At 30.7% G+C, this 11,706-nt stretch overlaps 2 protein-coding genes across 2 annotated transcripts; one reads left to right on the top strand and one right to left on the bottom strand.

Annotated features, from left to right (window-relative positions):
- Positions 1-3,323: 3,323 nt before the first annotated feature.
- On the bottom strand, positions 3,324-4,793 carry LOC140893313 (uncharacterized). Its single transcript, XM_073302371.1, has 2 exons — positions 4,547-4,793; positions 3,324-4,423 (listed from the first exon to the last, which is right to left on the bottom strand). The coding sequence occupies exons 1-2, from the start codon at positions 4,769-4,771 to the stop codon at positions 3,464-3,466; spliced, it is 1,185 nt and encodes a 394-aa protein (XP_073158472.1). The 5' UTR covers positions 4,772-4,793; the 3' UTR covers positions 3,324-3,463.
- A 4,009-nt stretch (positions 4,794-8,802) lies between these two features.
- On the top strand, positions 8,803-9,549 carry LOC140890169 (uncharacterized). The gene has a single exon (XM_073297928.1). It carries the CDS (start codon positions 8,803-8,805, stop codon positions 9,547-9,549), a length of 747 nt encoding a protein of 248 aa, XP_073154029.1.
- Positions 9,550-11,706: the final 2,157 nt, after the last annotated feature.

The following is an 11,706-nucleotide window of genomic DNA, read 5'->3' as shown; positions in this document are numbered from 1 at the left end:
GAGAACGCAACGTGGGCGCCTGGATCATCAGTGCGGGCGCGCTCATTCCTCGCATATTCTTTGTAAAACCATCACCCGTCAGCGCGGGCGCGCGGCGCGCATGACTGTTGCAAAGGAAGGCGCGTGCGCGCGACGGACTAGGCGCGGGCGCGCTATGGCTTCGAACCCACCTTTGTATTTTTTACTTTTCTTCAATATTTTCTTCACTTTCTTGATCTCTTTGGACTTAAATAAAATTATAATAACCTCCAAAATGATATTCAAACATTCCGACTTGGTTTCCATGTAGTCCAAATCCTTCAAGTCTCGACGGCAAATTACGGAGCAAATCTTGGAACAATATGAATCTTCGAGCACCTCCTGGATTCATATCAGACTTCGCTTCTTCATAAAGATTTGTCCTCAAATCTTTCCCATTATTTACAAAAACCAAACAAGATTTAGAAACTTTAACAATATTCTCCACATACGCAAACATAACTTGCTCACTCAAAACCATATCTAGACTCACGAAATCTCTCATGCTGTAATTAAACACCTCAACATCATTAGAATGCAAAAATATTATTAATATTCCACTAAGCAATACATACACTAAATTCCTCCCCTTCGTAGACCTAGTTAATACCAACACAAAGTTTAAATTTAAGTACAACCATTGTTTTCTAGGAATAAGAAACACTTCACATGCAATATGACACTCACAACTCTACTCGACATATCTTTTCATAGTTAACCACAACAAATATTCATCCAACATACTCTTTAATTTGGATTTCTCAAAATTACACTTCAAACTCAATACACATGTTTTTTCATTAAACAAATCATGCAATGACTAACATATAAAGAACAACTTATTTTCTCCAAACAAATACTTGCTCATATAAGAATTATCATGAACACTGCACAAGTATTTTTCAAACACATCCTCAAAATCACTATCAAATGCAGAAAACTCATTAACATTCTCAATCCATAACAACCTTAAAAACAAGATAGATAAAAATAAGTATCTTTGTGATAGTATAGTAACTACTACATACTCCTTACCTTGTTGACAATTAATCACCTTTCCATCAAGAACTCTCCTTCTATGAGGACTCACACCATTAATAAATAAAACAAGTTCTATTGCACGAAATACATTTAACTTTCTAACATGCTCATGACTCAAAAACTTCATATCCAACATGATTAACACAATTCTATAATGTTCAACATGCACTTTAAAATTTTTGCTATATACTAAGATATAATCAAAGTATACCACAACAAATTTACCCATAGATTCATGCAAAACATAATCCATCAAACCCATGAAAATATTACGTACATTAACTAGCCCAAAAGTCATCACTAACCACTCAAAAAAATAAGACTTTCCACCTATACTATTCATGTAACATTCACACACAACAACATAAACCAAATCACTCAATCTCGTAACATACCACGATTCAAACACCTTGAGATCAAAAAGTAACTTCAACACATCAATATGATCCAAATCATTCACTCTTGTAGGATGCAAAATTTCAAGAGACATAAGATCAAAATTTGAAATTAACTCATATTTCATAGATAACATAGTCACAAATCTCTCAACAAAGTCATTAAATCCAAACAATTGAAAATTGAGATCATACCTTTTAAAGTTGGTATTGAATTTGTACCTTTGATTTGACTCTACATCATATCTCTCAAAGGGAACAACTTTCAAACCTTCAACCCCATCTTGTGTGTGACCAACTTTACATTGATCAATCATGCCTACTATTTTAGCATTAAATCCCCTTTGCTTGTTAATAAAAACATCTCATATAACCTGCAAAGAAGAAATAACAATGCTCGGGATTGAACTGGCTATATCATCACAATGAGATAAAACCTCTTTGTATATAAGTACTTTATGGATTTTATTTAATTGCAAAAACTTTTGAACCTCGCAATTTTGGACCATAATATTTTCTTTTTTTATTGGTCTCTTTCCTCTCTTTTCTTTCCTCTTTTTTTTTCTCTCCAAGACTATCTCACTCTTTTGCACTCTCTTTCTTTTGGCCTCTAAATTTTCTTTCTCTTTTTTTTTTTTTTTTCCATGGCTATCTCATTTTTTCATCACACTTTTTTTTTCAGCCATATAACTCAAATTTTTAATTGATCCTCAAGAACTTCTTTTGGACTCAATTGAATAGCAAGATTACAAGACTCATCAATAGACTCGCAAGTGATACCAACAAGATTATCACCCACTCACATCATACAATTCAAAATAATCAAAAATTCCAAAATTCAAAACCCTAATTTTTGAAATATACCTCAAGGCTTTGAATTAAATCTCCAAATAACCTAAAAAACCTTTCTCCTAGTCTAGGAGGCGGTCTGCGACGGTTGGGGCGGCGACTGAAAAAATGGGTCCAACGAAACAAGCATAAAAATTAAGAAAATTGGTAGTAACGGATAGCCCTCATCGAGGAGATTCTGGAAATGCTCTCGGTTTTGAAAATGGATAACCGGCGGCGCAGCTAGCGACGGTCAAAGTGCCTGAAATTGTGGAGGAAAATAAAAAGTAAGAAAAGAAAGAAGGAAGAAGACGGTGCAGTAGAGAGAAAGAGAGAGAGAGAGATAGAAAATTGAGTTAAATAAAGTACTTGACAAAAAACTAGACAACCTTTTTTCAAAACCAAACCAAAATCCATTGTTGTTGATCTACAGATCATAAAAAAAAAAAAAATAGTTTTTTTTATCAAAGACACCGGTTTTTAAAAAACCGTTGTCTTTGTGCACAGAAAGAACGCTCATGGACAACGGTTTTTAATTGTCTTTGACAAAAAAAAAATAAGCAAAAAAACAACAGTTTTTGGAAAAATGTTGTTTTTGGTAAAAAAAAAAAAAAAAAAAAAAACTGGTCATAGACAACGATTTCATTAAAACCGTTGTTAAAAGCTAAAAAAACAACAGTTTTACTTAAAACCGTTGTGTTTTAGGTATTGTGTAATTGGATTTTTGTTGTAGTGCTAACTTCTAATAATTTATACGCAGCTTCCTTTCTTAAAAATATATATATATATATCCGATTATAATTTTTGGTAATGTTGGAAATAATGTTTTGGTAATTGGGTTTCGGAGATCAACATTTTACGTACGGTACTCTTCGTTCAGGTTATTGAAAGAATTGTCACATGCAGAAGCAATATTAGTGTTAACATTTCATGAAAATAACGCTCTTATGAATGCACGGAATCTAATTAAACAACTATTGCAAAATTCATCATCCATGTCGAGTTTAAGATAAAGCTAGGTTATAGGACACACAAACAACAAAAGCAAAATTAGTATCAAAATTGCATGTAAATTTCAAATGAATGATACAAACTACATTCTTGAATATAGAATGTCATGGAAATTAAATGTAGCATCTGTGAGAATTTGAGGACACGATCCCGTGAGATTGATTCCATCTTTAGTACTGATCGTACACACTCGTAAAATCTTGGGAAGCATGACCATTTACGTCCCCATTTCCATCAACTATAACCTTTGATACTTTATTCTTCGTCATCCCAGATACCCCATTGTCGACTACCACTGGGATTTCGGATGAACTACAATCCGATACAGCTTCTACAACCTGTGATATTTCGTCGTCCGGCTTTCCAGATGCTCCATTCTCGACAGCCCCCGCCATGTCTAATGTTACTTCATCATTCAGCTTTCCAGATGCTTCATTCTCCACATCTTCGGCCTCTTGTATTGTTACACTTTTATTAATGGAACTGGAACCACTAGAAGGTGGTCCATCATCCCCCTGCCTTTCATTCACATCGACGCAGTAGTCCATGTACGTTGGATCGACATAAGAATTCCCCAGTTGTGATCCAAATGCCGTATTATAATAATATGATGGATAAAACCCAAAGTTGGGGTGGTTTACCCAAAGTTGCTGACCGTGGTAGTGCAAATTTGATGCCATTTGATTAGCATAGGCATAATAACCATCAATACTTGGACCTGCAGGCCTCAAATAACACCTGGAAAAAGGCACAGCACCCCAAGAAACTTGGTAAGAATCATGGGGATAAAATTTAATAGGTGCCTCTCCTCTAGGTATGGCCATTTTCACGTCGACCCACTTGTTACCGATTTGGTGCGAACGATCCATCACCACTTTCTCCACCGATTTCTCGGAATCATAGGTGACGAACCCGAACCCACGAGGATTGTTGTTTTGTTTGTTGCACATGATGACTGAATCTGTGATCCTGCCAAAAGTTTCGAAATACCGATCGAACTCCTCTTTCGTTAAACTTGATGGCAAACCCCCAACAAAAATCTTGTTGGTTTTCGATGGAGAAGTGTTTTGATTAAGCGAAACTTCAGGCAGGGACTTCTTCTCTATTGGTCTGGGAATGTTAACGGCAACCTGTGAATCCCATGTTACATTAATAACCAAGATCATAAATTAACCAAAGCCGAAGATATTAATTAATATATATATATACATGATGAGAATTATTAGAAAAAGAGATGTAGGAAATTTGTGGACCCTTGTTCCGAGAATTTGGTGTTCCTGAATCTGCAGTGCCCTTTCCATTGAAGAGTGGTCTGAGAAAGAAACGAATCCGAAGCCTCGACTGGTACCAGTGACCCGATTTCTCATAACCTGTACGTTCTTCACATCCCCATACTTGCTGAAATAGTCTCTCAGATTTGTGGCACTTGTGGCATGTGTTATTCCCCCAACGAAAAGCTTGTTACTTTCAGACTCCATCTCCAGGCCAAGAACAAGAACAAGAAAAGAGATCGTGCGTTAATTGGAGTGAGATATCTTCAATTTTATTTGAGTTTCAACTTTATCATCAATCAAACTTCTAATAAATCCGGGATAACGTTTCCCGCGAAATATAAATACCTTTCCCTGCCAAAAAGAGTGAGAAAATATTATAAAAATCGATTCTTGAATTAAAATAAATCCGGGATAACGTTTCCCGCGAAATATTCGTGTGTATATATTTTTAATATAATTAAATTAATTATTTTTTAAAAAAAAATTAAGTTTATTTTTTAAAATAAAATATTTAAGTTATTAATTATGATTAACAACTCATTTGGGTTCTGTTTAAACCATTATTTTAAAAACGTTTTTAATTTTTATAAGTGAAAAAAAAATTAAAGCACGTGATTGGACAAGATTTTTGTAAATAAAAATTGATTTAATAAAACTGTTCTTCAAATATTATAGTTTTTAAAAAAACTATTGAGATTTGTTTTTTGAAGTTTTTAGAATGGAAAACAATGACGAAATTTAAAACAACATTACTTTTGAAATATTAAAATCTTTTATAATTCAAATATATATTTATTCTTAAAACAACTTTTAAAATAAACTTCATCCATATTTAATTAATTTAAACTTTATACATTGATTATTTATCACAAATAAAATGTATGATATATAATCATTTTTAACTAATTGTCTTTTCAATTTAGAAAAATTACATTAATATGCTTAACTTCCTAAAAAATAATCATGAAAAACCCATCTAAAAAATTATAAAATTTGAAACTTTAAGATATATTTAATACATTTCATTTGATTTTAACATATTAAAAATTCATTTAAAAATTATAGACATGAATAATAATTTAATAATTTAAGATATTATTAATTCATTTCATTAAAATTTTATCTTATTCATGGAAAATTTTTACTCAATTTATTAATTTTTGTTTAAAAAATAAATGATGTTTATACTCAATAATTTTGGTGAATGAAAATAATTTACATGTGATTCAATAATAATTCACATTCTTCAATAAAATAAAAATCTCAATTTTAAAAATACAAACTAAAAATAAGATTGTATATTATAAGCAAATGAAAAAATTGTATCTCGCCACTTGATAATAATTTCAATCATAAAATTGATCAATCAAAATAAATATGTTATTGTTTAACCACCATTATCCCACATCCTATAAAATTAATTTAATAGTATCAGTATTATTTATATATATATAATTAATCTTACTAAGTAAACACAGTCACATAATATATTACAAAAACAAAAAAAAATATTATTAAAACGAGAAATAGAAAAAGAAGTAAAAATTACTGATCTACCTAAAAATTTGAAATTAGTTAATTATGTAATGATGATAGAATTCTTTTATAAAAAAAAATAGGAATATATATATATATATATATATATATGATATTGTTTCAAATTGTTTTTCGGATAAATCAATCTTATCCAGTAACAGTGGATTAATGCATTTTAGAAATACCTCCTTTCAAAAAAAAATGCATTTTAAAAATACCTACTATGGTGATAGATATTAATGGAGAGAAGATCTGTGGCTACTTTTACAAGGGAAAATTGAATGTGGGTTCATTGACTGATAGTACTTATATCATTCTTTATATTTACATTTAGTATAGTAATATGACTATCTTAATGCATTAAAAAAAATCTTGGAACAAATATGTGCATCTTCTCTCTGCACATCCAGTCAAATGCTCACCAAATTTGTACGTTCAAAAAATGATGTTTTTTTTAAGGGAAAATTGCAAATTTAGTCCTGTATGTTTGTCACTTTGCGATTTTGGTCCTTTATGTTTTCACATTTCAGTTTTAGTCCTGTATGTTTCGATTTTTGGCAATTTCGGTCCTTTTTCTTTGAAAATGCTGACGTGGCACTGACACGTCAGCTCCACATCAGCATTGAATTGGTGTCACGTCAGCGCCACATCGGAAAAAGGACTAAAATTGCCAAAAAAATAAAGATAGCGGACTAAAACTGCAATCTGAAAATATAAAGGACCAAAATCGCAAAGTGACAAACATACAGGACCAAAAAAGCAATTTTCCCTTTTTTTAATAACATATATCAGTTAGCAATTTTCGGTAAATATTAATTATAAATTTCATTATATAAAAAAGTTCAATACTACATATTTGACAATATTTTCAGATTTAGTGTGAGAGTTAAATGGTAATTGATAACCATAAAAAATTAGATATTATAGCTTACATTTATAAAGAGTGATAGAATATCTTAAAATCTAAAAATAGATTAAAAAATAGTATGGAATTTAAAAATGTAAATAAAGATAACATTGGAGATTTAAATATAACTGTAATTTTAAAAGAGTTTACAAAATCAATAAATAGTCAGTTAGTTTAAGGGATCAACTTTAATTAAATACTTAGACAAGATTGTTTGTTATAACTCGAAATAAATTTTAACTCATAAAACAAATGTTGTTGGACATTTTTAGGTTCTGGTGATATGCTACTTCTGTAACATTGGAAAATCAATAGGCTCTTAATAATTGGAAATCGGCAGAAATAATCGGAAATCAGCATAAGAAACTCAGTAGACCACTGAGTGTTTAAATTAAGTAGAGGCAGAAGTCTTAGGCCCCGTTTGGTTTCAAAAGTCAGGCCAAAAAAACAATTTTTTTAGTGTTTTTCAGTTAACAAGGTGTTTGATTGACCAAAAAAGTGCTAAAATAAGCACTTTTTTGAGTCAAAATATAATTTTTTTGAAAGCCAAAAATTGTAGATTTTAAAAGAACTTATTTCAAGAAATCTCTGCAAAATCCAAACGGGCTCTTAGTCTACTTCCTAGGCCTTTTTCAAAAGCAATTTTATTTTATTTTCTGAATTCAACAGACAGCATTTCATATTGAATCTGCTCAAGTCATACTATCTATCAGATAATGACTTTATTTATGATGCGTTTTGTTATCTAGCTAGTATAATTCATCGATTGGATTGTACAAAATCATTTATTGCCTATTATCATTTTTTGTATAAGACCAATAACAAACGTACGTATTTTTGGTACAAGTACACTTAACAAATTGTTATAGAATCGTGATCAAATCAATTTAATTGATCTTATCTTGAGTTTTTTGTACCTATAAATATGTCGCTCATGTAACACATTCAATACATTGAATTTACTTCTTTTTTTTGCATATTTCTTTGCATATTATTTGGTTAGCACGATTTTACAACACGTTATCAGCACAATTTTCTATTGCTTGCCAATTTTCACTCGAAAGATATTTTGTTTTAAAATCGCCTATGCCTTATACTGAACCGAATATGCACAAACACGTATTTCATATTTGATCTCCGATTGTTTTATCTTCGGTAAAAGCTGTGCTAAGTTCATTCTGAAAGTTTATCTCTTACGGACTTTTATGTGTTGATTGATGAGATATGTATACGTAAACAAATAAAATACATGAATGTGGATTGACCTCATTATCCGAAATATTGAATATTTTTATTTGTTGTTAGTGCTTATTTGTTGTTATTGCTTGTCGTTTTATTAATTTGTTAAATATAAGCATGAATTATTGTTGTGCACTATTATTAATGCTCATCGTTAAATTTTAATGTCAAATTTCAAATTTTTATATGCATATTTAAATTTGTGTATTAATGAATATTTATGACTTTTGTGTTTTATATAGATTCCATCATGTCGAATATCTCAAATCTTGAATTTGCCGTTCTTGATATCTCCGGCAAGAATTATTTTTCTTGGATACTAGATGTTGAAATACATCAAGATGCTATGGGTATTGGAGATACCATCAAAGATGAAAATAATGAATCACCGCAAAATCGTGCAAAGACTATGATATTCCTTCGTCACCATCTTCATGATGGTTTGAAAATTGAGTATTTGACGATAAAAGATCCGCTTGATCTATGAAATAATTTGAAAGAGAGATATAGACTTCAAAAGACCGTGATTCTTCCAAAAGCACGTTATGATTGGATGCACTTGCACTTACAAGATTTTAAGTCTGTAAGTGAATATAATTCTGCATTATTTCGCATCAGTTCACAATTGAAATTGTGTGGAGAGAAAATAACTGATGATGATTTGTTGGAAAAAACATATTTTACGTTTCATGCCTCTAATGTTCTCCTACAACAGCAGTATAGAGAGAAAGGCTTCAAAAAGTATTCTGAATTGATTTCATGTTTGCTTGTGGCTGAGCAAAATAATGAATTATTGATAAAAAATCATGAAATCCGTCCCACCGGAGCCAACCCATTCTCTGAAGTGAATGCGGCAATGCATGATGAAAAGATGAAACAAAATAATACCAGATTCGGTCGTGGTCGTGGGAGTGGGCGCGGTCGGGGACGCTTTCATTCATATGGTCGTGGGCATGAAAAACCTCGTTACTTTAACAATGGTTATAATAATAATAATGATCAAAGGAATGGAAGTTCCAAAAAGTGTGGTAATGACCAAGAGAAAAATGTTGAAAGTGGTCAAAATGATAAATCAATGAATTCAAAAAATGGGTGCTATAGATGTGGAGATAAAATGCATTGGTATAATAATTGTCGTACGCCGAAACACCTTGTTGATCTTTATCAAGCATCAAAAGAAAAGGCAAAAGATGTTGAAACTAATTTTATACATCAAGGTGAAGATTTAAGCCAAGGCCCATCTTTTTCGGCACATTTTGATGTTTCTGATTTCTTTGAAGATCCGGAAGGAAAGATTTGATCATTTGATTGGAGATGGAAGCGTGCAAAATTATTAAAGTTATTGATTATCTTTTATTTTGGTCATTTTGGTTTTTATTTATTTAAATGTCATGTTTAGGGATTATTTATATGGTTTATCTGAGAAGACTATTGATTTAATTAATTTAATATTTTAAATTGGTTTGATTGTTTTTATTATGAATCAAAGTTATTTATTTCATATTGTCTCTATATGAATAAAATGTTTTTATTCTTATTAAATTTATTATTTTGAATAGAATATGAATTTTGGACATGAAATCAATAGAGATTTAAGTCGTGTTGACAACGCAATGACGCATTCCATATTCAATGAAATAAATATTTCTCATATTTACAAATGAAAAAATGTTATGTCAACACAATTTTTGAAAGTACAAGCATTATTGAAAGCTCTAGAGAGACAAATTGTGTTATTCTCTCATAAGTCTCAAAGAAATTTATTGAGTTTTCAAGATATCCGTTGGAATGGATATCATATTGAGACTATAAGCAAAATAAAAAATAAAAAAAATGATATCTTTTATTGCGAAAGAAATGTCGGGAATACATTGTTGAAAAATTATCGACATTTACTTATGGCTTATACTACACAAAATAAATGTAGTGAAAACGAATACAACGGTTAGCCAAGAAATTTATTGATATGAATATGTTTATGACTTGGCATAATCAATTGGGAAATTCCAATTCGACAATGATGCGAAAATAATATTGAGAATTCATATGGGCATCAATTAAAGAAAGATAGATTATTAATGTTAAAGAATTCTCATGTGTTGCTTGTTCTCAAGGCAAATTATAAGCCTTCACCAGCTAAAATTGATATTGAAACACCTACATTTTAAAATGATACAAGGTGATATTTATGGGCACATTCTTCGATTATGTGAACCATTTAAATATTTTATATATTAACGAAATGGTTTCATGTGTATTTATTATCATATCACAAACTAATGTTTGCAATTTATCAAGAGGATTTTATTGATAATGCTGATGAAATTACATCCCAAAATTTTTATGACTAGTATGTCAATTGGGATAATTATTGAACATCTTGTTGCAAATGTTCATATACAAAATAGTTTAGCGAAATTTTTGATTAAACGTCTCCAATTGATAGCTAACCATTGATAATGAGAACAATACTCCTCAAATATTTATGGGGATATGATATTTTGTATATAGCAACACTTATACACATTAGATTGACTAGTTACGATGATTTCTCCCCTTTACAACTAGCTTTTGGTCAAGAGTTTAAGAATAAATTTGCATATGCGACTATTAGGGGGATAAAATATGAGATCACCAAGTTAATTAACTTGAAATGCATCATTACATCATTTTGATTATCGGACAAATGAATGTGAACTTGAGGTTCAAGAGTAGTCCATTTGCAAGGTATTGCAAATAAATTACCTGATGCATTTAATGGAAAAATGGTAACTAAGTCATACGTAATGGCTGCTAATGCTCCAGCACATATTGATGTTCTAAAAGAACAGTCAACAACGAGCTCGAATCAGCGTGGTAGATAAATTGGATCCAAAAATAAAAATCCACGAAAAGAAAAGGAGCAATAATATAGATGTCCATTTTGAAAATATGATTCATTAATTGATCAGTCTGAAATGCAGATGATCAAATCCCCAAAGAAGTTCAAGTACTTGAAAATGAAGAGATCTCGATAAATTATGTCAAAACGAGAAAATGATTTTATCAATTGAAAATTATTGTCGACAATAAAATTTGCCCATGATGTGGCATTTGATGTTATGATCTAGATCATAAATCTGTTACTGAATGTCGTTGTAGACATGATTGGCCAAGTTAAAATATTGCAATACAAGAGTTAAACTCAATAGCAAAACATGAGTTTTTGGGATCTGTGGTCCAAACATTAAGGAGTAATTCATGCAATTAATTTTGATATCTTATAGGTATATGGTACAACCGACTTATTTTATTTTAATGCTTATGATTTGCAATTGATTAGTTATGCAGATATATATCCGATCCACACAAAAGGAAGATAACAGAGTAGATGTTTTTATGATGGAACATTTATATCCCGAAGATCTATGAAAGCAATTAGGCATGCACTTCTCAACTAAATTCAACAAATTTGCTC

This window comes from Henckelia pumila, chromosome 3 (assembly GCF_033568475.1).
Source record: "Henckelia pumila isolate YLH828 chromosome 3, ASM3356847v2, whole genome shotgun sequence".
Classification (NCBI taxonomy): Eukaryota; Viridiplantae; Streptophyta; class Magnoliopsida; order Lamiales; family Gesneriaceae; genus Henckelia; species Henckelia pumila.
The sequence above is the reverse complement of the archived record's forward strand: the minus strand, read 5'-3'. Positions and strand labels throughout refer to the sequence as shown.